At 39.7% G+C, this 27,671-nt stretch overlaps 2 protein-coding genes and 1 long non-coding RNA gene across 3 annotated transcripts; 1 reads left to right on the forward strand and 2 right to left on the reverse strand.

The window, feature by feature from the left end:
- Window positions 1–3,091: 3,091 nt before the first annotated feature.
- LOC137195077 (uncharacterized) lies at window positions 3,092–6,312 on the reverse strand. The gene is made up of 2 exons (XR_010931069.1): window positions 5,833–6,312; window positions 3,092–3,201 (listed from the first exon to the last, which is right to left on the reverse strand). It is a non-coding gene; the product is annotated as an uncharacterized lncRNA (long non-coding RNA).
- Window positions 6,313–8,782: 2,470 nt separating this feature from the next.
- On the reverse strand, window positions 8,783–11,737 carry ela3l (elastase 3 like). The gene is made up of 8 exons (XM_067607157.1): window positions 11,652–11,737; window positions 11,321–11,409; window positions 10,984–11,081; window positions 10,561–10,689; window positions 9,973–10,109; window positions 9,483–9,628; window positions 8,944–9,096; window positions 8,783–8,840 (listed from the first exon to the last, which is right to left on the reverse strand). Exons 1-8 carry the CDS (start codon window positions 11,689–11,691, stop codon window positions 8,823–8,825), a joined length of 810 nt encoding a protein of 269 aa, XP_067463258.1. The 5' UTR covers window positions 11,692–11,737; the 3' UTR covers window positions 8,783–8,822.
- A 4,207-nt stretch (window positions 11,738–15,944) lies between these two features.
- Window positions 15,945–27,289, forward strand: bco2l (beta-carotene 15, 15-dioxygenase 2, like). Its single transcript, XM_067607167.1, has 12 exons — window positions 15,945–15,987; window positions 19,181–19,358; window positions 20,278–20,489; window positions 20,982–21,097; window positions 21,232–21,334; window positions 21,784–21,924; window positions 23,751–23,911; window positions 24,304–24,474; window positions 24,996–25,133; window positions 25,943–26,125; window positions 26,305–26,415; window positions 26,715–27,289. Exons 1-12 carry the CDS (start codon window positions 15,954–15,956, stop codon window positions 26,829–26,831), a joined length of 1,665 nt encoding a protein of 554 aa, XP_067463268.1. The 5' UTR covers window positions 15,945–15,953; the 3' UTR covers window positions 26,832–27,289.
- Window positions 27,290–27,671: the final 382 nt, after the last annotated feature.

Below are 27,671 nucleotides of genomic sequence, written 5' to 3' on the forward strand. Positions count from 1 at the left end.
AGGTACTATCAAAGGTGAGGTGTGGGACTCAGTCACTATAACTTTAGAGGGAATGTACAGGAAGGAAAGGCAGATAAGGATTTGGCCTTCAACTCTTAATCCTCAGCAGAGACTGAAAGAAACTCCCTAGAGATACGGTGAATTAATTAAAAATAACTGTCAGGGTGATGAATATGGGATGATTGTGATGCATGTGGCTGTATATGCAAGTACCAACACTGAACTTCATTCAAAAACTCTGAAAGACAACTTGCTCTCTGTGAATTCATCTTAAATTTCCACTACAGTCATCCTAGAAGAAACAACTCCCATCAAGGTAGAAATGTTTGATCATAGGATAAAGGTAATCACTCAGAACAACTTTGTATTCATTCACAGTCACCCTTCCCTCTAAGGGGACAAGTGGACCCAAACCATGCCAGCAAAATGCCCCCCAAAGCATAACAGACCCACCAGATCCCCTCACTGTAGGGGTCAAGCATTCAGACCTGGACCAGTTTTTCCTTTAATTTGTCACTTGTCTGTATACACAAAAGCACATTTACACACACATTCTTTCTGTGGCTAACACACAAAGATCACAGTTTAATCTTGACTGAAAGTGTTTCGGTAACATGTTGAACAACAGGACACAAACATACAATTTTACTGAAAAGTATGAGTTTTTGCCTTTGTTAAATTGATGGCATTAATAAAGTTCAAAATTATCTCAAATTTGTTTGATTTTGTGTAATTTTTATATCAGTATTTAATGGTAACACTATTTACTCATAGAGCACTTAATTTACCCCATCCCCATGCTCATTTTACCCCTACCTTGGGGTAGGTTGTGCCATAGGACTAACTTTTTTTGATGGGTCATTGTTCTAAAACCATAATAATTAGATAACTTGTTTTAATTTCCATGGGCACACAACAAACTGAAGCATATATAGTAACTATTATTTGAAACAAATACACTTTCATTTTGCAGTAAAATCATAAAATGTAAAAAGTGGCTCATGTTACCCTGTTCTCCCCCATATATTGTAGTTGAAAAACAACAGGATGTGGGTTACTGTTGAGGTCAATGTGTTCCAGGAACTCTCACAAGCTCATATTAAATAGTTAGACATAAAAATAGATGAAATGTTTTTCATTTCAGTTTACCTACAAGCTATCTTTTGTAATTGCTTTTTGATTGTAATTTGAATCACCATTAGCCATAATAAACACTAAAATGACAGGGGCACAGTGACAAACTGTAAACAACATTAGTTATAAACAAGAGTAAATCATTTTATTATATCAGTATAAAATAAACTGAACCAGAGGTATGGAGCAAAACTGCAGTTACCACAGGTAAACAATAACTATTCTATACAGTGCAGAGCTACAATTAATAATTATTATTCATGATCAATTAAACTATTATATTTGATTGATCATTTAATCCAGCGAAATGTTAAAAACACAGACATGACCTCCACAGGTTTTCCAGAGCCCAGATGAACAATTAAGTTTGTATTAATTTCAGCACTTTTTATGATCATCAGTCCATGAGTATTTTTTATAGAAATATCCTGTAAATGAAGTAGAACATTAAGTTGTAGCCGCAGAGGAGAAAAAAAAATCATTGTATTCCCACTCCATCGGAATAAAAGCAAATTTATTCATACCTGAGATTAGATTTCAACTGATGTTTCTCACTAATTAACACATTTCCATACAGAGCCCTTTCATTAGTAAAAAATACACCTACTATACGAGACAAAAATGCAGCACTTTTTATTCTAATTCTGTGAAAATAAAATGATGATTGGCTTGTCACTTTGTAGGTAAATTTGTTCTCCCATCTCTCCTCCATCATTAAGACAATTTTGATATTAGACAATTAGTGGCTGCTGCACATTCACTACAGTAACTACAATGAATTCACTCCTTACTGCGAAACTGCGAGTGTTCAGTCCGTCTGTCGTTTCTGATGAAGGTTGTCTATAAATATCTTATTCAGAGGAGCTCATAAAATGAGAGGGAGGCACTGGTATCACTTTTTAATCCCCATGGGAGTCAGATCGGTGGAAGCAGAGACTTTAAATATGTCAAATGGGGGAGAATGTCAAACAGGTGCCTCGAGCTCCCTTTTCTGTAAACAACACATCAAAGCATCCTCTCTGTGATTCTTCACTTGCACTTTATCATCCCCACCAAATATCTGCCCTTTATCTCCCTCTCTGCCCTTGTCTCCAGCACTTTTTCCTCCAGTCGCATCTCCTTTCTTTCTGACACTTTTGGGTTCTTCCTGGCATCTGCTTGCTGCTCTGCTGTTGCCATCATTAGTGCAGGCAAACACTGAGCTGCTTGTGTGCTACAGAGCTAATCTTCACCTCTAACACGTGACTCTCATCCAACCCCATCACTCGTAACTCTCCTATTCCAGTTTGTTATGCTGCTGCTCTTTCTCCACCACATCCTCTTAGTTGTCTCAAATGGAGGGATGAAAAATTATGAGGCGGACATCATGGTCTGCCAGTGTAGAGAAAAGCAAACAGACTGACAGATGGACAGTCCCAGCGACGCACAACAGAGATAAGAGGATTGGGCCTGCTTGTTGTTGTTGTCTTGCCACAACTCTTAACACAGTTAGCTCACTCTGAGCTCTGCTGAATAGCTCAGAGATGAGATGGGGCTGATGGCGGAGAAATGTGCACAGTATGGAAGACAAAAGGAGGTACTGAGTGAAAATAATGACAAGAGTGGTTGAAGAGGAAGCAAGACACAGATAATCACTCAAAGATCACAGTCCAGCAGGTCTTCTAACCCTCTACGGCTGAACTTTGGACCTCCAGTAGATCGACAAAGTTGACTTTTTTTCTCCATCTCCAGTCTGTTGTCAAGTCATGATCAGGCTGCAGACAGCAGGTATTTCTGTTCGGCCTTCTTCTGCTCTGGCACTGCTATGAAAACGGGCACTTTTTCTTGGTGTGAAGGCACCTTGCAGGCCTTGTAGAGGATGACAAAGAGGATGAGGATGAGCACGCCCACCGCAGAGTTACAAATAATGGCCGCAATGGCCCACACAGACAGGCCCATCCTCAGTTCATGCTCCATGGTCGACTGGACAGTCGATTCCAGACTCATTATGGTCACACCAGAGTTCAGAAGCAGGTCTGAGGTCAGTTAATGGCTCCACAGCGTTCACTTCAGTTGCATAATTTATCCCTGAAAGAAAACAAAATGCATCACATGAACATACTGAGTTTAATTTCCAGGCACATGCATACATGCCCTGTACACACACAGACATATTAGCATACTCGGCCACAGTTAACCTGTTTGTCACATGGGCCTGCTTAGTCTGCTGGGGAGGTCAGCTCAGTAAAGATTACTTTCTCTCTGACAACCTAGTCACTGGGCCAAGGTGGCTTTATCCTGGCAGACGCTATATATGGATCAAACTGCGTACATTGAGCACCTGCATGAGAGGTTTTCCTTTAGTTGTGTCACATAAAGTGTGTTTAAGGGTTTCCAATGAAGCTACACGATGTAGTATTTAAATGATTTAGCACTTGTCATGTACAAAAAAAGGTCAGACAGGTGCAGAGTAATAGTAATTCTGAGGACTTAGCTATGTATAATAACTGTGGATGATAAGAGAGTATTACAGGACAAGAAAGTGCCCTTTGGCTGCAGTTCCCTGTTGAAACATTCTTTTTTATTCTCGTTTCCTTATATAGGCAGAGAGCGATGAAGTTATTAGACTGATAAAGACGGTGCCAGTAAGCACTTTTTCTTGCTGAATTATTTTGAATGAATTTCAACAGTAATGTATTTTCAGGGGGAACATGTGAGAATAAAGTTGCCAGTTTTGTGTCTAATAATAAATGGGTCACTGAGGTGTACTGGCGTGTGTGTGTGTGTGTGTGTGTGTGTGTGTGTGTGTGTGATAGAGAGAGAGAGAGAGAGAGAGAGAGAGCGAGAGACACTAATACAGAGAGAGAGAAGAAGCATAGTCGGTCCAAGCATGAGCTGGAGAATGAACTCGCTCAGAGTTGAGCAGATAAAAACTCAAGCTCATCTCCTTGCTTCGATACCTCTCTCCCTTCCCCTAATGCATTTCTAATGAGACCACATATTTTCTCCTCCCTCCAACAGTCCAAGTCTGCTGTTGTGAACTCATTTCAAAATTATCCTTCCCTCTATAGACATTTTATGACCAAGCCGAATAAAGATGGATCGCTCCAAGTCAGAGTAGTTGGCAGTGACGCATTTGATCTACACTCAAACACATGAAGTCGGCCTCTGTTTGCACCAGATGGGTCCCTCTCAGGATGCTGGTGGCATCACTGAGGGAATAAAATACCCTCATAATCACTAACTGGGATCACTGTCAATATAATTGCCTCCACAGTTTTGCAGAGTATTTCCAAAACATCCTAAGGAACTTTTTCTCAGAAGCCAAGTGACACTAAATGAAGTGCTTCCAGTTTACTGTTCCAATTAGAACAAAAGCGAGGAATGTGCAAGCTATTAGATGACATAGAGATGTGACAGTGATGAGTGTTTGTGTGCGCCAGAGAGAGAGAGAGAGAGAGAAACCAAATGAATGTGAGCAACATATTGGAGCAGGGACTGCTTGTGTGCGTATATTGATTTCAGACAATCAGTGGTGCATATAACAAGAAAACACAAAGCAGTCACCCTAGTTATTCATTATCACCAATTATAACACATTTTCACAACTCACACTTCCCAAAGTAGACGATCGTGGTTCACGTCTTAATAACTACAAGGATAATTTGTTCTCATTTGCAAGATAAATACATTCGCTCTGAACGCCAGATAGCTCTGTTTCAATTAGTGACCGCACTGGAGGAAAACAAATTAATTCATGGAGGAAAACAAATTAATTCAAAAATAAACAGATGTTGCACAAAGAGAATGGAATAGACTGCCGTGACTGCTCTGAAGTTGCACACAACACCTCATTCATCAAATAATGCTTCACTAAGTTAGTTTACTGAATCAGAGGTTTGAGGGATCAAATGTTTGTTTTGTTCAAAGGTTCAAAGATCAGAACAGCATTAGTCTGGCTCACCAAACACATGTACATAAACACACATGCACACTCCCTGAGGCTACAATCAATACACAGATAACTACAGTCTATCTGTTATGCAATGACTGTGCTCTGTGACTGTGGCAGGAAGCTTTAGGTCTGAAACTGGAGTCTAGCAACAGCAAAATACAGCTGGAGTGTATTCTTGTGCTCGCATAGTTATATTTTTGAATGGTGCCATTGACCAACATAAAGGCCTTTTGTGTACACATGCAAACAATCCAATGTAAATGTATGCAAATGCTACATGCACCAAAGAATGCTTGTTTACAGAGGCAGCCAAATGGGCATGTAAGCAACAGCCACATTCACAGACCTGTGCCTGCAGTGACCACAAGGTAATCAAGCAAATGCTTGTGTATAATGCATCACCTTGCAGCGGACTATCAGCATGAGTGGCCCCCATCTCATGTGACTCAACTCCCTGGCTTTCCTCCCAGCTCATTTGAGAATACCAGCTGCATGAACTAAACTTTTCTAAGCTTCTAAGTCATTGAATCACCAGTTTTGAATGCAGACACTATTAATAACACTTGAGTGTAGACCTGGGTATGATCAAAGGTTGTCCTTACAAGGGAGAAAAATGACTTTTATGTAACAAAAACATTTTAGTAATATTTTGGAAAAGTGAGTGTTACAGTAAGATAAACGCTAAAATAATTGGGTGGCGTGATCTTCTTACTTTTTACACTTGCACTCCACGCACATCAACATTTAATACAACAACAGCATACCGCATGCTTGCCTCTGGTGTCCGGTGTCCATGCGTTTCTAGTTTTATTTCCTCTCCTTTGCGAGCCTCGGCTGCAAGAACAGCTTGAGATACAGTTTCAAAATGAACACAGATCTTTAGCAACTTCCTCCAGATCGTTTTAGAGGCGGGAACTTTTGTGCGGAAGTAGGTCACCAAATCCTGACCGTCCGCTTGGCGATATGTCTGCGCAGCACTGGACTGTTAGGTCAAGCTGGCGAAGTCCCGGCCGGTTCCCGGTGACTGCTGTGCTGACAGGCGCGGGGCGACAGAGCGGGGATGCTGCTGTCAGTGTGGCTGCTCATCATCCCCTGGTCCCTCCCCCATCCGCCACCCATCCTTCTCTTACTCTCTCTCCGCCACTACTGAGCTATTTTTGTAAAGACGCTCTTGGAACATCCCATCAAGGGCTTTTCCTCTCATACCTTTGTGAAGATCCCACGGTCAAAACTTCTGCTCAGCGCGAGAGGTTATTATGACAACCTCGACAGTCTTATGATCCATAGCCAGCCGTTAATGCATAGAGTATTTAGAGCTTTATAAAAGAGATGTATGATGCACTTGCCAAATGCTAACACTAATGTGATCCTTCATTTATCCTTGAAGAGATATTTGGGATTCAGCGAGGCACTTACTATAGACTACTACTCTTCCATGTGCATCAAAATATATTTTATAAATATGTTTCAAAATATGCTAAATGTGAAAAAAAAAAAAAAAAAGATTTTGGATGGTCATTTTCACTCAGAGAGTTCAACAGTTACACAGGTTTTTGTCAGTATAGGAAATTTTAGTATTTTTTAAGAACTGGTCAAACCAAATGATCTATTTTTTAAAACTACACATGCCTCATAATTATTTTGAGCTTAGAGCTGCAGTGAATCACAAGTACCCTATTTCTTGCTTAGCACACTTAAGGCAAGTAGCATAAAGCTGAACAGCAGCTGCGCAAACTTCAAACTTGTTGCCTCTTCTTTTCTTCATTGGTATTCAGGACAACAGCAGGTGGTGTCCCTGGGGGATTCTGCCAGCTCTCTCTGTCTCCCTCCCTTTGTGTGTGTGTGTGTGTGTGTGTGTGTGTGTGTGTGTATGTGTGTGTGTGTGTGTGTCTGGGAGTGGTACCCTGACCCACAGAGTTCAGACATAGACAAAGCATTCTTTTGAGGCCCCACTCACACCCTCACCACTGGCTTCAGACAAAAGTTTTGCAGAAGAACACGTCCAGATCAGCAGTCCAAAGTGTTGAATGCACTGGTGCACATGAGAGCAATACTTCAAGGACATCATCTACATTGAATATGAATGTAGTGACTGACAACGTAATAACTGCCAGATGATGTAGTAACTTGATAAATGCAATTAATTGCATGAAATTAGCCAAAAATGTAATTAAACATAAAACAGTTGATCATTGCTGGTTATTACATGGCTGTAAAAAATTTTTTTAATCAATAACAGTGAAAATAATGTAATAACTTAAGTTATTGTATTCATTTCATTGCTACAAGTTATTAAATGATAAGTCAGTGTAGCAATTTCAGTTAAACTTCTCATATTTTACTCCTCTCTCTCATAACATTATCCAGCAATTTACATGACGAAGTTTCAACCTCATTATCTAATTTATTTTTGATAAGTTAATGCATCAATATTCATTCAGTATTACACTTTCACTTGCTACAGTGAAGATGCACAGTAACAAGACAAAAAGTTTGTAAAGAAAGTGCAAGTTTATTTTTTAATTGATGCAGTTCAAATGAAGACAGGCTATATTTTTCATCAAAATCAGACTGAATTAGTGAACGAGCGGCACTTTTGTTGAAGCTTACATAAGAGCTTAGATGGGAAAGTTATTACTGATCACAGGCTGATACTCCAGAGAACGCTGCTCCAAAAGTGTGATTGATCATATCAAATATAGCCTAAGAAAATCATGGACACAAACTGAAACTCCTTGAATATCCCTCCCTGCCTCTCCTTCTTACTGCTCTTAATATATATATATATATATATATATATATATATATATATATATATACCTATACACACACACACACACACACACACACACACACACACACACACACACACAGAGTAGTAATTATTTCTTGCTCTTGCTGGACGTGTCATGTTTGATCACTGCTTCATGTCAATGAAGAAGCTCGCACACCTCCATTATTCTGTCAAAACTTATCAGTGTGTGTGTCTCCATGTGTGTCTTGCAAATGTAACGGAGAGAAAGGAGCAAGAGTGAGATAGGAAAGAAAAGAAGAGGCAATTTAATTCCCTTCTTAATTTGTCCCCCTTACTCCCTCATCCTCATCTCATCATAGTGAGAAAAAGAAGAGAAAAAAACGACAGAAGCGTTAATCTCAACTTTGCCATTCTAGCCTTCTTCATTTTCAGAGTGCTGTTATCATGAGGAAAGATAGACTCCTCAGCTGAGTATTATGGTTTTCATAAAGCCCTCCTGTTGAGAGGGCATAGAGACAAACCAGGTCAGTTTCAAGCAGGGATATTAGATTCATGTTTTATATAAAGGGTCTTTTCCATAACCATTCACTCCGATCATCCAACTTAGTGTTATTTGACACATTGTCGATGCACAATTTTTTTCTGAATCACCGCTATTTGCAGTGTATCGCATCTGTTTGTTGATGCTGTTTTCCGGGCAGGAACATTGAGCATTCTGCACAGTATCCTTCTTTAGAAAGCTGTCAGAACCAGTTCCCTATCATGAGTGTATGAGGACACCTGCTGGACATTTGTTCACATTGTTTCAATTCCCAGCCCACCTCAGAAGACTAAAAAGAATCAGCTAATGTGACCAAATAAGTCCTAGAATTCCTACCCTATTCATGTGGATGTAAATTTATCAGATGAGAGAGTTTTCTGTAATCTGATGGGAACACACATATCACACACAACACAAATGCAGTTTGCTTGGTCTTTTTTATTGACACTTCATCTTCTTTAGTTGTTCATCATAACCTGAAAAGACAAAGATTTAGTCATTAGATGAAAAATGAAACAGCTGCAAGTCAACTGGCGGTGCTACTTCATTTAATTAATTCTATTCATGTTTCTCCTTTACCTGATCGATCCAGTCATTAAAAGCGGAGACACGAGTGAAGACAGTGGGTTTCTTTGGATAGTTGCAGCCAAGGCCAGAGACGAAGCTGGCAATGCCGTGGACCTCCCAGACACCCGCCTCATTCTTACAGTTCAGAGGGCCACCGGAGTCACCCTGGACACAGGAAGAGAGGAGTTATGTTTTATTCATTTGGTGGAGCCACTGGTAGACTGACAGGGCACAACTATGAGAATCACAATCAGAATCATTGTTTCACCAAGTTTAATGGGGACAAGAGGAACATTTGTCATTCTGTAAGTGTTATGCAAAAGAAATCTACTCTAATTCCTTGGACATGCTTTAATTTGAACACATTTGCTGCATTAACATTCAAAATTTGCTTTATTAGCATGACATACAGTTGTGGCATGGCAGGTAGAACAAGGTGTACTATGTGTGTCTGGCAATTTAGATTTTTTAAAAGAAAAAAAGAAAAAGCAATAGCTGAAAGCACATAATTGAAAATAATCTCCTAATGCACACACAGAGGACAAACTTACGTTGCATCCAGCCACGATTCCATCCCCACCGGCACACACCATTGTGGTCCTGACAGCGATACCCCACCAGTCAGGCTGGGAGCAGGTGGCATGGTCAGCCACAGGCATCAAAGCCTGCTGCAGCTTATCAGCTATGGGGCCTCCGGCTAAAACACACAGACAGAGTCTATTACCATCATCCACATACACGAGCCGTCTATCAAATCTGCTTCACAACATTTCCCCAAGCACCAAACTCACAGTCCAACCCAAATTTTCAATTTAGGAGTAATCCCTCCCTGAAAAGTTTCTGCTAAAACCTCCTGCACAAGATTTTCATCCCAGCTCTGGAGGTTTCCCTGGGTAGCCCCAATCACACACAACACACACACACAACTTCTTATAAATCCAAACATCCTACTTGCACACCCTAAAGGATAGTTTACAAGAAACACATTTCAGAGATACTCAGCTGAAAAAGAAAAAAATAAACTCAAACACAGTGACTTACTGTACACTCTGCCCCATCCGGTGATGTAGCAGGGGTAGAGGTTGGTCAGCACAGTGCCGGCAGGAGGGATACATCCCAGCTGCACCTGATCACTCAAAGTCACAGACTCTGACAGCTTGATCAGGGCAACGTCGTTACTGCATGAGACACAGAGAAAGAGAGACTGAGAGACTGGTTGTACTGGCAGGCAATTTAAAATCTTCCTCCAGAGCCGGAGAGAAAAGGAGAGAAACAGAAATAAATAAGATAATGACAACAAGTTCATTCTGTATTTTTGCCTTTTTTCCTGTGTTTCATTATGTCATTAAATACAAATAAATCAACTCAATTGATGTCACCCTCCTATTTCCCACTGTGGATATTGCATATTTGAGAGTGAGCAATACACATTTTATTGGTTCTATCATCTGTGTGCTGCGGAGAAATATGAGATGAATGAAGATGGAGAACATGTGTCAAAGGTCTGAGCAGGATTGAAGTTAAGAAATGGAATTTTAGCCTCAGTCTACTTTGTCACCTCGATACAGAACAGATGAGATTATGATGTACTGTATGTCATAGCAGGAGACATAGCGGAGCTCGTCTTACCCGAGGGCCACAAAGATGGGGTTCCATTTCTCATGGACAATAATCTTCTCAGGCAGGATGGCCTTGGAGCCAGCCTCCTCCTCAACCAGGTTGTATTTGCCCACAAACACCCTGTAGGAGAGCTGGGTGCTGGGGGAGAGAACAGATAGAAGATTTGCTGCGCAGTTGAATGATATGATGAGTTCAAAGTGATGATTAGTGGGGATTTGAACTGGGCAGCAGACCAGATGACCTTGAATATTATTTTGGCCTTCATGCAAAGTGTATTTGACTTGCCCAGTCCTAATTCTATAAGGGCTAAGTAGAGTTTAGTGTTGAAGGCAGTATTAGGAAAGTAGTTTGGTGCAGAATAACCACAATACAGTTAACAGGAGATGCGTGTAGATGTGTGTTTGTGTGTGTATGTTCCTCTGCTGCTCATACTTGATGCAGTGAGCGGCAGTCATGACCCAGTTGGCAGCAATCAGAGATCCTCCACAAGTGTGCCTCCACACACCGCTCCTCTCATACTGCAGAGAGATCTGGAGACCGAAAAAGCAAAAAAAAACAAACCAAAAAAACAAACCATGAAGGATACATTAAGAAGCAGGTTGTGGATGTATAGATGGATGGCATAGTTTGCTGATTTAATTAAAAAACAGTAATTTAATCACAGAATTTTCAATAGCCACCGTGTCCAACAGCTAATAAGCAGATGCCAGACCCATAAGGTGTGCCACTTAATATAAAAACATTGACAGATGTGTACATATTGGCATACCTGCCAGGGCCAGCTGTGGGGCTTGGCATCTACTCCATTGACCACACGGGAAGTCAGGGGCTCAATGGGTGGGGTGCCGCACCCGAGGGCTGGACAAAGAAGAGGAGGAGTACATTTGATGGACATGAGAGAGGGAGTGCTCATGAGGCAGGAAAACAATGGAATTACTTTTAAATCCCAGATCAGACACAAACTGCAACATTTCTTTTTCCAATAGAGAATTGCAGAGTGCTAGCTCCATGGTGCTTGAAGCACTTGAATGCACACACACAAACTTGCAAACACACAGAAACAGTAACACACAGAATTAGAGAATGCCAGATGTTCTTACCGCTAGCAATGAGCACTGAGACCAGCACAATGGGGATCATGTTGATTGATGCTTCTGCTGAGGGACAGCAGGACACATAGTCTCTTTTAAACTGTCTAAACTGGCAACACCCTGCCCCAAATGTGGTAACACACGCTCCTATTGGTTCTACATGGCCTTCAGGGACGAAGGTGGGCCAATGGCAACGAGGGTGAGTGGCTGACGAATCATACAGGTGTATTGTCTGGAACATTTCCCATGACCTTGATGTGGAGCTACAACATACTGTATGTTCAGTCACCATGCATAAGACGTGTGTTCAAGATGGTACCTATATGTACATGCGCAGTATGTGTATGTTAGCAAATGCTGAAGACACATACTAAACAACCTCCACATCATATTTTGTATTTTAACTCACCTTTATTCCTTTCCATTTCAACATCTCTTGCCTGGAACCTGGAATTAAATGCTTGCATAACAGCATGGGAAGCCAACATCTGGATTACAGGCACTGGCTTGTTTTCTTCGAAATGTAAAAGGAAAATCAAACTAAGAGGCATTACTATGATAAATAACCAAGACAACGAGAAACAGATGGTGTCAGTGGTGCAGAAAATATCGACAGCTACACTACATTCTTTTTGACATCTTACAGTGTACGCAGTTCTGCAGTAAATTCTGCAGTGCTTTGGATGTGAGACATATTGTATGACTGTATGATCAAACATATCACTCAACAGACATTCAGACATTCAGTTGATATTTTTCTCTGCATTATATTCGCTGTTTTATAGTCAAATATGCTATTCAGTACACTAACCCAGTGTATCACGAGGCTGTTATAATGACTTGAATAGAACTTGAATAAGTTATGAGCCTTGGAGGACACAAACACAACTCCTACGGTATGAAAGTGTCACAGTGTGCAGGCCTGAGGTGCCTGTGCATGCAGACACTGTAAATCTGTAACAAGCTGCTTGGGTGATATTACATGGCACAATAAAGGTTAGGTGTTACAGTGCAGTAAGCAGGTAGAGTCAGTAGAAGTGGTAGTAAGGAGAAGTCAGTACAAAATGCTCATATAGAAGAATCTAAAAGACTTACCTGAGGAGACATCTTACATTGAGTCAGGTTGTTTTAGGTCAAAATCTGTTACAAAGGAGCATTACGTCTGATCTGTGACTTCTTTAGAATGAACTATGTGCTTCAATACAAAGTATATCAAAGATAAAAAAAAAAAGCATTTGCATCAGAATATATCAAACAGCAACTAGACCTTTTGTTCATGAATCATTTAGTTTCCCAGCTCACCACTAGATGGGACAATTTATCTGTTTAGACACTAAAGTAAGTTATATTCTTTTGTAGAAGGGAAAAATTCATTGCTGTATTTTTTCCGTCTTTGCTGTAAGAAACTACATCCAAGCTTTGTAAAGTGAGTCATTTAGAAAATCAATCGTCAATCTAAACTGGGTTGCGGCATCTGAAAAGGAGGTCAGACAAAAACTTGGACATTGAAAATGATAGTAGCAGACCTGCATGCACCTCAGAGAATGACTTCACAACTTAACAGCTGAATCTAAAAAGCAGTTTTGTTTTTAAAGTTTGGTTTCAAAGTTTGGCTGGTGCCACTCGTCCATTAACACGCAGGAGAAAATACTGGATGGGATGAAAAACACTTGAAAGGCTTCTACAGCAACATAACAGGCTTAGACACAATTGGCCTATGTGTGTGTGTTTGTGTCTGAGTGAAATTGTGTGTGTGTGCATGCATCCCTGTGCCTGCACGTGTGAGCTTCTCTACAGCTGCGATATGCAATTAATTGAAAGCTAATTAAAATTACTCTTCAAATCTGTAAAACATTGTTGAACTAATTACAGGCCAGTGTCCAGAATAGATGCCTCCCTTTCCCATTTTCTGATTAAACCTCTTATATTCATTAATTTGATAGTGTCCAGATGACACAGGATAATGAACCGTGGTGTGCGCTGAATTTACAGCAAAACAACCTGACCAGAAATATCACCCAACTTGAGTTCAACACCTCTGATCTCAAAAATCTGCTTCTCACCACTGAAATATGTTTATTTTCAGGTAGATGAAGTCTGTCATGTTCTGAGATGAGGCCTATTAGTTTCATGGCTGAGCAAAGCATTTCACCTCATCGACTGAAACCCCCCCAGGGGTTTGTAACAGGTACACTTCAGCCTGTTTTCCCTATCAGAACAGCAGCTGAACTCCGAATGACACTCTGTGTGAGGTTTATGGTGGGTTTATATCACTTTGGGGCAGTAAACACTGTGCTGGCCATCGCCATTCCCCATGTGGAGCAAAGGAGAAAGATTTTGCAATAATGTATAAATATTATTGTGGCAGGTCGGTGCTATTGGCAGCAGCCAGCTGTGTGATTTTTTAACCTGTTCCCCCTGCATGCCTCTTTGTTCCAACAATACCACCACTGATATTCATATGCACAGTGAGCTAGCTTGTGCTGGATCTTTTGGTTTGTAACAATAGTCTAATAATAATAATCTAATATGGTTTTATATAACAATATTTAATATGTATATTTCATACTTTTTTTTGTCTTTAAAAAAATATACAGCTGTATTTTCCAGTGGCTGCCTTATTTGCCACAGGCGGTGTGTTTTGAGCCGGAGGGCTGAAAAGTAAATCCAAACATTGGCTGTCTGCTGCTGATTTGCTTTTATCATTATCCTTCATACTAATGTTAACAGAGGGCTTTCTTATTGCATTTAAATGTTTTTCTTTACTGCAATCTTAATTCACTGCTTCTTAACATTTTTGGCTTATCCCTTAGAAACTCCCAGGTTGGGAACTACTGATTCAATTAAATCTCCTAAGCGCATCATGACCCAACTGGTCTTCCTACAGGTCTTGTACAAACTTGCCAGGTTTTCATTTCTTTCATGCTGAGTGGGAAAGAGTAGCAGGGGAGCAGTGGGACTGGGTGCATGCTGTCTCACCACACACAGTGCTATAGTGAGTTGAGAAGTGCTTACTGCTTGAATTTGTCCTTTTTACTGATTAAGCCACTGATTTGTGCCAGTATTTCCAGTAACTTAATATTTCTATTTTCACTGGATATTATCCTCTCTGCTTTTTCTGTGACAAATGAATTAACAATCAGTGACCTCAACGTAGCAGCCACTCTCTTATTTTTACCTTGTTTGGTCTTGGCTGTATCATTTTTCTGTTTTAATTCCCCACAATAAACATCAGATTGTTCACAGCTGTCCATTCTATTACTGTTTATATACAAAGCCGTTTGCTAAGGTACTTCTTAAATATTCTATCTTTTTACAGATTTCACACTTTTACACATGTACCTGCAGAATTATTCATAGTAATTTGGTTTTGGAACCACCTCAACTATTTCAGGCCTGTTTTTCCAATGCAGGGTTACTTAGGGTGAAGGGAAGGATGCAATGTCATGCAATACGGCATGGCCACTTAACACTGAGTAGTCTTTTGGAGTAATTCTTTTTACCTTCCCTTATTAACAGCAATTAATTCTATTGCATTGCTTTCCTTCAACCACTCCATCTAAATGATCGATTTCCAGACTGTACAAGACTGAAATATTGTTGTTGTCAAAGCTGTTCAAAGACATTGCAACAGCTTTGGCACAGAAATTCTTCTGCAACATGTTGTAACATTTACAATAATTATGGACGTTTTATGTAATTTGATTCAGTAAGGGACCCTGATTGCAGTGTGACACATGTAAATCTTAAACTGTATGTGACCAGACAATGTATAGTGAGATTAGATAAAAGCAGCAAACTTGCACTTGACTACGTGGACCATAGTTCTATATATAATCTAAAGGTCATTTGCAGAGACATAATTGTATACAAAATGTAACAACAGCAATAAAGTCTACTACTACTATTTATAATATAACATAATAGGATAACCTTGACTGCATGGCGCTGATTTTGGGCCCTTGTGTATGAACTGGTAATTAATCAATTCATTTGTTTTCTTCCAGAATAGATTTGTATGGGAGAAATAATCAAAAATGCAGTTTTTTATATGTTATGCTTCAGAAATATTATTATAAATAATATTATGTGACATTATGCAAACAGTGACCTGCATCATGAAGTAATGACCCATTGTCTCTTACCACATTTTTATTGGCAGTTTAATGATATAGTCAACATTGCACCAGTGTTGTTTAGTGCCAGGGTTCACTTCCTGAACTTGGCAAGAGTCCAAGGGTTCAAAGGTTTTCCTTGGGGCGTGTATAAATCCTTTGCGTTTGTCTGATCAAATCCGCAGAACAACCAGCCATGTCCAAGACCACAGAGCCCCAGACACACAGCAGTGAGTAGATGCCACTTTCAGATGTTTAGCCAGATGGTGTGCACATATGCTCCTGTGTAGATACTGCAAACACAAAACATTTGAAGAATGAATCAGGACTGAGCTAAAGATTACATTTTTATTCTAGCAGATTGATTTCATTCAGTCTATTTTAAAATATGAATGTGAGGCAAAAGTCAAGGTGTTTGGTATTTGGTGGTATTTAGGATAAATGAAATGTGACTGTGCATACTGGTCATGAGGTTTAAAAGACGGGTACCTTTTGCTTTTAATGTTATTTGACATTATTACATGGCTACAAAAATACCAAATTATTATGAGTTAACCCTCCTGCTGTGTTCATTTCATGCTTGCTAACTTTGGGCTCCCAGTCAAAACTGACTAATCTGTTATAGTTGCTTATAAATCTACCACCATCCTTATATTACAATTTATGACTGTGTACTAATCTTTTTATTAACTTAATTTCTATTGATTATCACAAGATTTGCATTTATATTTTGCACTTTATGGCCTGTAGACCTTATTTACCTGAGCTAATACAACTCATTTTGAGTAAAATGAATGTAATTTATGGATTATTTGAGCTATAGTAATTGTCATCAACCCAGAATAGGGTTGGCCCTGGGGTCATCCTGATAACATTTTCAGCCGACAGCTGACCTCTCCTCTCAGGTGGGGATGAAGACCAGGTCAAATTCTCATTCTTTGACCAGAATGTAACAACAGCATCAGGGCCCTCTTCCTCATCACTGGATTGTTCCAAATTGGTTGTTTCTTGGTCTGGATCATATTCTGTGTTATCTTCAACTTCTGACATTTATTCCTTTAATCCATCTTCACTATCAATTTCCTGGCCTCTCTCTTCCTCACCACTGTCCTGATCAAAGATATGATCACATACAGTATATCGTGTGTTCATTGTGCTGCCTCAGAATGAATTGTGAGCAAGATCCCAAAAAAGCTTTATATACCAGAGCTTCGAGAAAAATTCTATATATTATTGAAACAATGTTGTGATTGTTTGTGAGAATTGCTAACGTCTGTGGTTCCTGAGTGTGTGTGTGTGTGTGTTCAAACACACATGCATGTGAAGGTCCAGAAGAGGAGGTGTGTCCATCTGATGAATGGGCATGGGCCTGAATTCAATTTTACGCACTAATTGTAGTCTCACCCATTAATTTCTAATGACAGGTAATTTTTGACTGGGATCAAAATTTATTTTGTGTGTTCAGATGTCCTATGTGGACAAAGTTATGGAACCTTATGACAATCAGACTAAATGAACTACATTTTTCAGAGAGAAAACTTGTTGATTGGTCCAATTTGACCGGAACACAACAGGAAGGTTAAGTAACTGGCTGACTTCACACTTGTCCTGTTTCCTCTGTTTCTATATTGAAACTAAATCTGAATCTGATTTTTGTAATCATTGATTTTGGGGAAAGGACATGGCTAACTTAATAGTTCATTTATAACTAAAGCATTGGGACTTGACATATCTTATATACCTTTCCACCTCCTTGAGATCTAGACAAAAAAAAACATGCACACATAGATATGTATCTAGATACTGTAGGTTATGTAGCTTTTGTTTTAGTCATAATGGTATTTTGTTGCATTTCATAATCAGAGCTGCGGTTACAATAAGACATGTTGGCATTTTCTTTTGTTCCTGCTCCAAGGTCTCCTGTTGAATCAGAGCTGGTGAAAGAATATGCACAATATCTCATTAACAGTTTAGTTGTTCCCAGCTGTCAGCAAAAAACTGACTGGCAGGTTCCTGCATGTTAAAAATAAAAAGAACAAAAATTAAAACAACATATTCCAACAAGGTCATTTACTTGTACACTGACGTACCATCGGCACCATGAGAGAAAACAATATGTTAAAGCAATAGCTGTTACAAATAAACTACTGTTGCACTTGTGATTATCAAAAAAATGAAAGATAAAAAACAATACCTGAAGCTATTATTCACAACAGTTCTGAGCTCGTCAGTGTCGCTGTTTTGTTTTCAAGAGGCTTGATTTTGAATGCAGCCTAAACTACATGAAATACCCGCCCCAAAAAATGACAGCACACATTCAGGCATCATTTGCAATGCTGCAGTAATCACAATCAAAACTCACAAAGTCAACACTGCAAGAGACTGTTAAAGCCTACAGCGGTTATCTCTCTATTGCACATTCTCTTTTTTATTGTCTATTGTACTAGAGTCATGGGAATGAACAAAATTCTGGCTCTTCTGATTGGTTGCAATATCAATCCACATTGTAAAAAAACTGCTTTGTAACCTAAGCTCAGCATGTGGCTCAGTATTGAACTGCAATGATTTGGTTTTGCTAATCACGTAACTCTTGTATATATTTTACTATCTCCATTACGTGTGGAGATATGAGGTAATGAACAGGAATTGGTTATTGGATAACAGATAAGGCCATAGATAGTGTAGGTGTCATTCACAGTGCATGACCCCAGAGAGTCATGAGTTCACACAAGCGGGAGCTGTTACATTGCATAATGTCTTATACCGTCTTACAACGGCATTTTATAATCACTTATTGTGTTTGATGTCAGTGCTGATAGCTTTAAATACAGCCAAGGAGGTTTGAAGAATCATAAAATGGTACATACAGTAGAAGGTGTGAAAGTGTGAAATTTAAAAAATAAGACTGCTTTGAATTGATTTATGAAGATAAAGCTGCTAACTCCTTGCTTATTAATGATTGTCTTGATAGTAGGCAACACTGACAATGCCAGCTGTGAATTATAATTTAATGAATCACATCTATGATCATCCTTTTTCTGCTAAATGTGGTTTTCTATATGATATGACTTCACTTCCTCATTCACACTCATTCAAAGTTCCTAAGCTGTAAGTGGCTCACAACACCACACCTACATATTGGTGCTGATATATACCTGCGTGTGTGAGCACATGTGGGTGTGTGTGTGTTTATGTGCATGTGCTAGAGAGAGAGAGAGAAATAATTATAGAGACAGGTGGGTAAGGGGTGGGGTTGTGGGACCAAGAGTTCAGCTGCTGTTCAAGTACAGCATGCTATCAAGCTGTACTTGAGATAGATTTTACACTTTACTCCATAGATTTTACAGTGTACTTTAAAAAAAAATCATCCATTCAATGACCCTCTTCTCCTCTCCTCTCCTCTCCTCTCCTCTCCTTTTACAGTATCCAGCCGGGAAAAATGTCCACAGGCCGTTGGGCTGGAGAGCGTGGCACCTCTGGTGCACTCTGTAGAGGAAACTCCTGATCCCATCCCCACCTACATCAAGGGAACAGTTCCATCCTGGATCAATGGGAGCTTCCTGAGGAATGGCCCTGGAAAGTTTGAGTTTGGGAAAGACAGGTATTTGAGGAACATTGAAAAAACAAGAGTTTGAGTTTACAGCCATGCAAGCAACTCTAGCTGTCGAGTGTGTATAGTTGTCGAGACCTTTCACACAAAAGTCGGGGAAACACCAGAAGTCAGTAGGATTCATCCTCTGGGCACCATGAATATCTGTACAGAATTTCATGGAAATCTATTAAATAGTCACTGAGATATTTATGTCTGGACATAATTAATAAATGGTTTAAATTCGGTGAGCTTTATAGTCATGATAGTTTAAAAAAAAACATTTACAAAAAAAAGAAGTACAGCATAGAGTACATATCAATAATTTAGAAAATTCAAAGAACAGGACTGAAATCTGCTCACTCCCAAATCCCTCCTGAATTGATGGACAGCATGACAATACATGACAACGACTAAAACAGCGTTAATCAAACTGGATAAGATCTTGAGATAAATCTGAAGAGTCACATGAACATTAATTCCTCAGAAATGTTCTTGGTTCTTGAAAAATAAGGAATACTCTCCCCTCTGTAGGCCTCTAAAGATCTCTCAAATGAAACAATCTGAAAAAAAATTTTGGTTGAACAGCTCACAACTCAAGAGATAAGACTAGGGCAGCAGAAGAAACAGTATGAGTCAGCAGGTTAACACTGTAGCCATGCAGTATGAGACAGCTGTACTGTAAATGTAGGAATAATCATTGGAAAGATCCATCGCATTATCTGACAATTCAAACCCTATAGTTCTGTGACAGGTTTTCATCACCAGGGCTGTTAAAGATTTACCAGTGACAAGTTTAGGATTTTTGTCACCATGTGAGGAGGAGTATTTCTCACTGTCTCTATTGTCTTCCAGTGATCACCTCATGCTCTTCACTTTGTGTTACACAAATACCCTGGTGAGCAATCTACTGTCTTTTTATTTCTCTCAGATATACCCACTGGTTTGATGGCATGGCCATGATGCACCGATTCCACATATGTGAGGGCGAAGTCACCTACAGCAGCCGCTTCCTGCGAAGCGACTCATACGTCCAAAACGCAGAGAAGAACCGCATTGTGGTGTCAGAATTCGGGACGTTAGCCATGCCTGATCCATGCAAGAACATCTTTGCACGCTTCTTTTCACGCTTTCAAATTCCTAGTATGTGTGTCTTCTTTACATATTGCATATTCCCATGTTTTAAATGACCTCACTGCAGCATAATGAAACACTGGCAGTGCCAAATGATTATTAAACTATTCAATTCATTTCTGCATATAGGTAACAAGGCCAGATTACTAGAGGCAAAGTAAAAAATCTAACAAATAAGAAAAAAGTAGAAAGGAAAAAATATTTTTTGCCCATCCGCATGGCAGTATGTGCTGTATTGTGCATTGCTTTTCCAGCCTACTGATAGCTGGTGTTACATTATATTGTGTTTTTATTGAGGTAAAGGGAGCATAACTCAATATTGGTGTGTGTGCATGAGTGTGTGTACTTGTCTGTGAGGGGTAAAAGCATGACATAAAACTTCTGAAAAATTAAGGAGGAAGAAATTGATTTAAAAAGTAAGTTACCAGTGATATCAATGAGAGCAAGTTTCGCTGGAGTGCTATATTTTAATATGATCCTGACATCTGTATGTGTGAACAGAGGCCACAGATAACGCCAGTGTGAACTTTGTCAAGTACAAGGGAGACTATTACGTCAGCACAGAAACCAACTACATGAGACGAATAGATCCACAAACTCTGGATACAAAGGAGAAGGTAAGTCGGTAACACTAAAAGTCTCTTTTCAATGCTGAATGCTAATAGAGAGTCAGAGGGTAAAGATGAGGAAGATGTTGATGATGATGACAAGGGCAACAAACATGATGATACCATTTTTTTATCAATTTAAGGTGGACTGGAGTCAGTACATTGCTGTCAACTCAGCTACAGCTCACCCACACTATGACCGTGAAGGGGCCACGTACAACATGGGCAACTCCTACGGCAAAAGCGGTAACATCCCTGCAATGCTTCCTACCTGTCTACCTACAGTATATATTATATGTCTGTTTGCTCAGTGATCACAGGCCAATGAAACTCTCAGATCAAACTAAGTTTAGCTAGAATAAGATCCAGCTTTCCAGTGAGATCAAAAAACCTTCTGATGACCAGAAATATGTCACAACTGTGTCTACTTTCAAATTGAAAACATTTGTATCTTCTCAGGCTAATGATGTGTATCTTTGCATGTTTGTGGTTCATGTCTGTGGTGGATGTGGGCTTCTTCACTGTCTTTGGATAGGTGGGTGTTTTTTTGTTGTTGTTTTTTTTTGTAGTTCTTCTTTTGTGATGTGTGTTTGTATTTTATTTTTCCTTTTCTTACCTTGTATTTAAGTGATTATCCCCGTGTTTTCCATCCTAATAAATATAGTTCTACAACATGTGTTTGTGGGCCTCCTCAGGCTTTTTCTACAACATCATCCGTGTGCCTCCTCCTGAGGAGAGAGGGGCAAGGGACGACTCTGCAGAGCTGAATGGAGCCAAAGTGATCTGCTCCATCCGTGCAGCTGAACCCAGGAAACCCTCCTATTATCACAGCTTTGGTGAGATACACAGCATAGCAAACAGGATACACCCTCCATAGGTCGTCTGTATGCTGGATGTATACTGAATTAATGAATTCTATGATTCTTTGTTTTGGTTTTTTTTGCCCACTCTGACAGCGTGAGTCTACTTCTCTGAAAGAGGGAGAGTTTTTTGTGCTCTCATTAATTACTAAATTCAATTCTAGTCTCGTCCTGCTTCTTTTTGTCAATCACAGCTCCTTTGTCTTTCTGTTCAGCTCTCACTATCTGTCTCTGTCTATAGCTCTGACTCACACATAAAAGTACACACTTTCTCTGCAGTTATGATCAACTTTTTAATGTTGTTTTCCATGTTTAAGCCCACTTACTTTTTGTGAAGAATTGACCATTTACAGCAAATTGTTATACAGCTTTGGTGGAAAAGGCTCTGCTCTGTGTTGCTCAAAGAAGCTCTCAAAGAATCTGAGCAGCAACAAGGATTTTGTTGGGAGAGCTAACACCTCGTTAACATACATGAACATTTAATCGGTGGTCAAAAGATTGGTGCAAGGGTCATCAGTATTAAAATTCTAGCACATAAGGAGGAGGTCTTGGCATCAGCAGAAAAGTGAGAAGAGTCAGGGTATAATTGCGCATTACACATGTATGATTATGGTGAATATGATTGGATGTTACCAGCCAGCTGATAGACAAGAAGTCAATGAAGGAGAGAGAGACTTGGGAATATTTTTTGACCTGTGGCAGGTCAGTGCGTGGGCACAGTAGATGGCACTGTTTTCTGCCCTTCCAGTGACTCATGAGTCACAAAAACTGACCCACATGCAACACAAAGAATAGTCTTTTATCCATTCTGTGTAGCGCAGCTTATGAGTGTGGGTACAGGCATGTAATTATTAATTTCCATTTTTGTTTTTCTTTACACTGCCTTTTGGATTAAGCACTGTAGATTTGTTGGCGCTTTAAGAGTGATTTCTTTTACTTCTCTTGCTCAACTTCAACCATGACTCCACCCCCTGCATGGCACAGGTCAAAAAATATTCCCAAGCATTACAGATGAATGCTGAATGACGCTAATGTCAATTTACTAACACAGTTTAGTCTAAACTAAACCTATTCTCCAGTTTGTTTTTGTACTGCACCAGCTCCCTGATTACATCCACAGTGTAGGGGTCTGGGAGGACCACCCTTGCTCTGCCAGACTGTTTGGCACCAAGGAATCTCACAAGTGATGGAGCATTGTACTGTTATACAAGGCATCACATAATTACTTCTGTCAGCAGAGTTACAGGGGATAGGGGTTTATGTTTATTCCCCATTTCATGTGTTTATGTGCAAGGTTGGTCCTGTGGCAAAGAACATTTACTTTGTACACTGATTGGCCTCAGGGGGAGTAGCAGTGAGTGTGGCCTTCTGCAAAAAGGCACACAAACGAGCCTCATAGCATCATTAGAGCTTGTTTATAATCCCTCTATTATTGGTTCCCTCAAAAAACATGAGAACACTCATTTTCATGCACTCGTTTACATGCAGATAACACCATTATTTCTAAAATTTTCCACATTTGGTTCACACCCAAATCCCCACTGAAAACCTGTTGACTGGTCATGTACAGTATACGATACTTGCAGTAATTATCCAAAATGCTAAATTGTGGCAAGAAGTGCAACAACCATGACCATGATTTACATATGGTCATGAAAATATTAATGGGGCTATTGGCTATTACAGAAAATTATGAAAATCCGACATTAAACTAGTATACAGTATCAGTTATACATGCTCTCAGACCAAATATGTTAATGTTAATACATATATTTCCTCCCGTTTGTGCCCTGCCTCTCCAGTCATGTCAGAGAACTACATTGTGTTCATTGAGCAGCCAATCAAGCTGGACCTGCTGAAGTTCATGCTGTACAGAATTCAGGGAAAGAGCTTTCATAAAGTCATGACCTGGGAGCCCAAGTATGAGACCATCTTCCACGTGGTCAACAGGCACACTGGCAAGGTGAGTTAAAATGAGTGGAACACACACACAAACACACAGAGCTGCTGAACAGTCTGAACATGTAAGGAGAGTTTCAAGCTAATCTTTTCACACATGATGTAATGTTTCCTTATTTATTTTGATGAAGTCACACTCTGATGGTGTAGCCTTTTCTCATACATTCTTACTCTCAATTTTCTCATCTCATTACACAGCATACCCATTATCACACCCAATATCAAACTTAATATCATTATCATAATGTGAAGGTACAACATAATAACAGCGGCACCAAGGAGGGAGCTTGTCCCGAAACCCTTTGTTCTTTGACCAAAAGCTTTCATAAACCTTTATTCTTGTATAAATATCTTATATTTATGAGTCCTGATTGGTTGATGTGACTGGTCCAACAGCTGAGTGAAGTGAAATACCGCGCGGCACCCATGTTCACACTGCATCAGATCAACGCTTTTGAGGACAATGGGTTCTTGGTTATGGACATGTGCTGTGGGGACGATGGTGAGGTCATCGGAGACTTCACACTTGAAAACCTCCGCAGAGGCTCAGGGGAGGAAATGGACAAGGTGAATATGTGGACAGTTTGACCCAAATCAGTCCATTCCATTTTTTACTTTAAACATGTCCATAAAACATTAATCAGCAAGCATTAAGAGAGCTATTTGCGATTCTTTGTGTAAGGGCCATCTTTTTATCACCAAGGTCATCTCTCTGTCTCTACAATTTTTAGTAAAGTCTCTCTCTTTTTGTCACATTTGAATCTAAACAGACAGAGACAGTTGAAGTGTGTCTGATATTCTCTTATTTTTCCTTGTACTTTCTCTGATCATTCAAAAACTGGACAATTTCTGACGCAATGCAGAAAGCTTTCAAAACCTTTTCAATACAATCTCTTTCAAATGTGGCAAAGAGTCTTTGATCAAAATATTCTTACATAAAAATAATATAAAAATGTTTCAAACAATATCCCTGCCATGTGCATACAGAATTTTGTTTGGGTCTGATTTTTCCTGAGGTTGAGTTGCACCTTTCAGTCAAATTCAGTCAAACTCACAATTTCTCATGTCTCTCTGATTTCCTTTGTCAGTTTTACAACTCATTGTGCAGAAACCTCCCGAGGAGATACGTCCTACCTCTGACTGTGGATGAACAAAGTCCTCTGGACCAAAACCTAGTCACCCTGTGTAAATATAAAGCCACAGCGAAGAAGACAAAATCTGGAGAGGTAGGATAAAACATGATGAAGCATGTTCATTGTGCATGTAAAGTGATATGTTTAACTGTACATTACCCTCGATTTGGTTTTACCAAAATCAACTAAAGAATGAGGCCTATAATCATAATCCACTGCCACGCTCTCTTTTCAATTATCCAGCATGATGAGACACTGAAGGTAGTTTCCGCACAATAGTAATTTCATGACTTATAGCAGATACAAATTATGTCAAAATGAGAGTCCAGCGTGCGACTGAACAATTGCAGTTTAACGAATTATGTGTGGCCCACTCACACTCTCTCTCACAAACACACACACAAACTGTCAAACATTTTCTTATGGCAGAATAAAGCTGAAACACTGAAAGAAAAGGTGATGCTTTAGTTGTCATGACTACCTGAGCGACACTGTCCTCAGTCTTAGTTCTCAGTGGTGTTATGTACACGTAACAGCTGAAAACAGCTGTGAAAGTACTACTGGCTATTTTATTGGGCAACTGAACGCAACTATCAAGATGTGAGTATATAATTGCAGTTTAAGGTACACGTATTTTCATTAAGTAAAATCAAAAGAAATTGAGATATTCTTAATAAAAATAAATTTTAGAATGAATGACCAAGATCTTGTGAAAGTATCCATTTGGCTGTTTTGGGGAATAATACAGTATTGATTCAAGCACTCGCAGCATAAAAACCTGGAGATGCAGTGTACAATGAATCAGGTCTGTTGGTGTGCAATAACTGGGCAGATTTTTCAATTGAAAAATAAAAGTTACACTGATCTGAGTAAAATCCTGACTTTTTCCTGTGACCCTCCAGGTTTACATGATCCACGAGGAGCTTTATGATGACGAGCTGCTGCAGTATGGTGGCCTTGAGTTCCCACAGATCAACTACGACCAGTACAATGGCAGACCTTACCGCTACTTCTACTCCTGCGGCTTTGGACACGTCTTCAGTGACTCCCTGCTAAAGATGGATGTCCACACCAAGGAGCTTAAGGTCTCTATCAATCAAAGACTACTTAGACAGACCTCATTGTTAACTGGGATGGGTATTATCACATCAAAGTTATTTCTACTGCCGCCTCCCTATCACTTGGAGCAGTAGGTCGGGAGTTGGTTTTATGACATGAAACAGCTCCGAGTAAAGGGGATGTTTATATAATCTTCCCTGTCTAGGTGTGGCGTTATCCCGGCTTGTACCCGTCTGAGCCTGTCTTTGTTGCTTCGCCCAAAGCTACTGAGGAAGATGATGGAGTGGTCCTGTCAGTCATCATCACACCCAGACAAGTAAGTGAACAACTACAAAAAACAAAAAACAATCCACAACAACAGACGTTTCTGTGATTAATGTTGACACTAGATTGTAACTGTATGCTCTACTGGATCCTGTGAGAAATAACCACAATCAATTCTCAACATGAAGCAGACTTTGAATATATTTTTGTGTGACTTTACCATCCATATATTTTAACTATGCATGGAGGAGACAAATGCTTTGGTACTTTCACTATCATTATTGTGAAAGAGGTGTTCTGTGACCTTTTTCTTTACATAGCATGTTTAATCTCTTCCATTCCTGTTTCCAGGAGAAGAGTACTTTCCTACTCATTCTGGATGCCAAGACCTTCACTGAGCTGGGCAGAGCGGAGGTCCCTGTCAATATCCCATATGGGACCCATGGTGTGTTTAATGAGATGGGCTAGATGTGCCACTGTTTGTACCTCTGTAGCAAATTGCTGAAATTGAACCAGCAACCAGTCACTTTATCCACAGAACAGAGTATCTTTGTTGATGTCCTTACCTGTAAAACTCCTGAACTGTAAAAAAACAACAAAAGCCGGGAAAAAAAACTGCAGACTCATGCTATCTGTTTGTGCCTCCTTGATAGGAGTAGGTGCATGTCTTCGCTTTGCTGCCATTACAGTTAGAGAGATGGCAATCTTTTGGAGACTAACAAGACAGTAAGCCCAGCATGGCGTCAGCCCACTGATAAAATGCGTCCTCTGTATGTTCTTATTGAGCTCTTGTAAAATTTTGAAACAGCCTTTGGACAATTGCCTGAATACCATGTGGATGGTTCTCATTTGGAAGGATGGATACTTTAACTGGGAAACATTTTGGAATAAAATACATGAAAGTCAATAAACACATTAAAATAAAATCCATTTCCATTTTTTTTTTTTTTTGTGGTTTAAAACCAAAGTGTTTTTGCATCATCGCGTAACTGGAAACACTATACTCCCAGTGAGAACAAAGCAGCACTTAGGAAACATAAAAATGCATCAGAGGAAATTCAATTTCTGTCAAAGTAATGTGATAGAAATGGACAACGTCTGAAATGCCTGGAAAACAAATGGATCTAACTGGTCGATAGCCTCCAGAGAGTCTAGCAGAGGTCACATCAGAAATTTAGTGCTGTTCATACGCTCAAAACAACCCAAAACAAAGATGACATACACATAAACGCTGACATGTCGGACCTTCTGTGGGAACAAGAGTGGTTTGTTGTTGCAATAGCCAAAAAGCTAAACAGAATAATGTAG

Source organism: Thunnus thynnus, chromosome 2, assembly GCF_963924715.1.
Source record: "Thunnus thynnus chromosome 2, fThuThy2.1, whole genome shotgun sequence".
Classification (NCBI taxonomy): domain Eukaryota; kingdom Metazoa; phylum Chordata; class Actinopteri; order Scombriformes; family Scombridae; genus Thunnus; species Thunnus thynnus.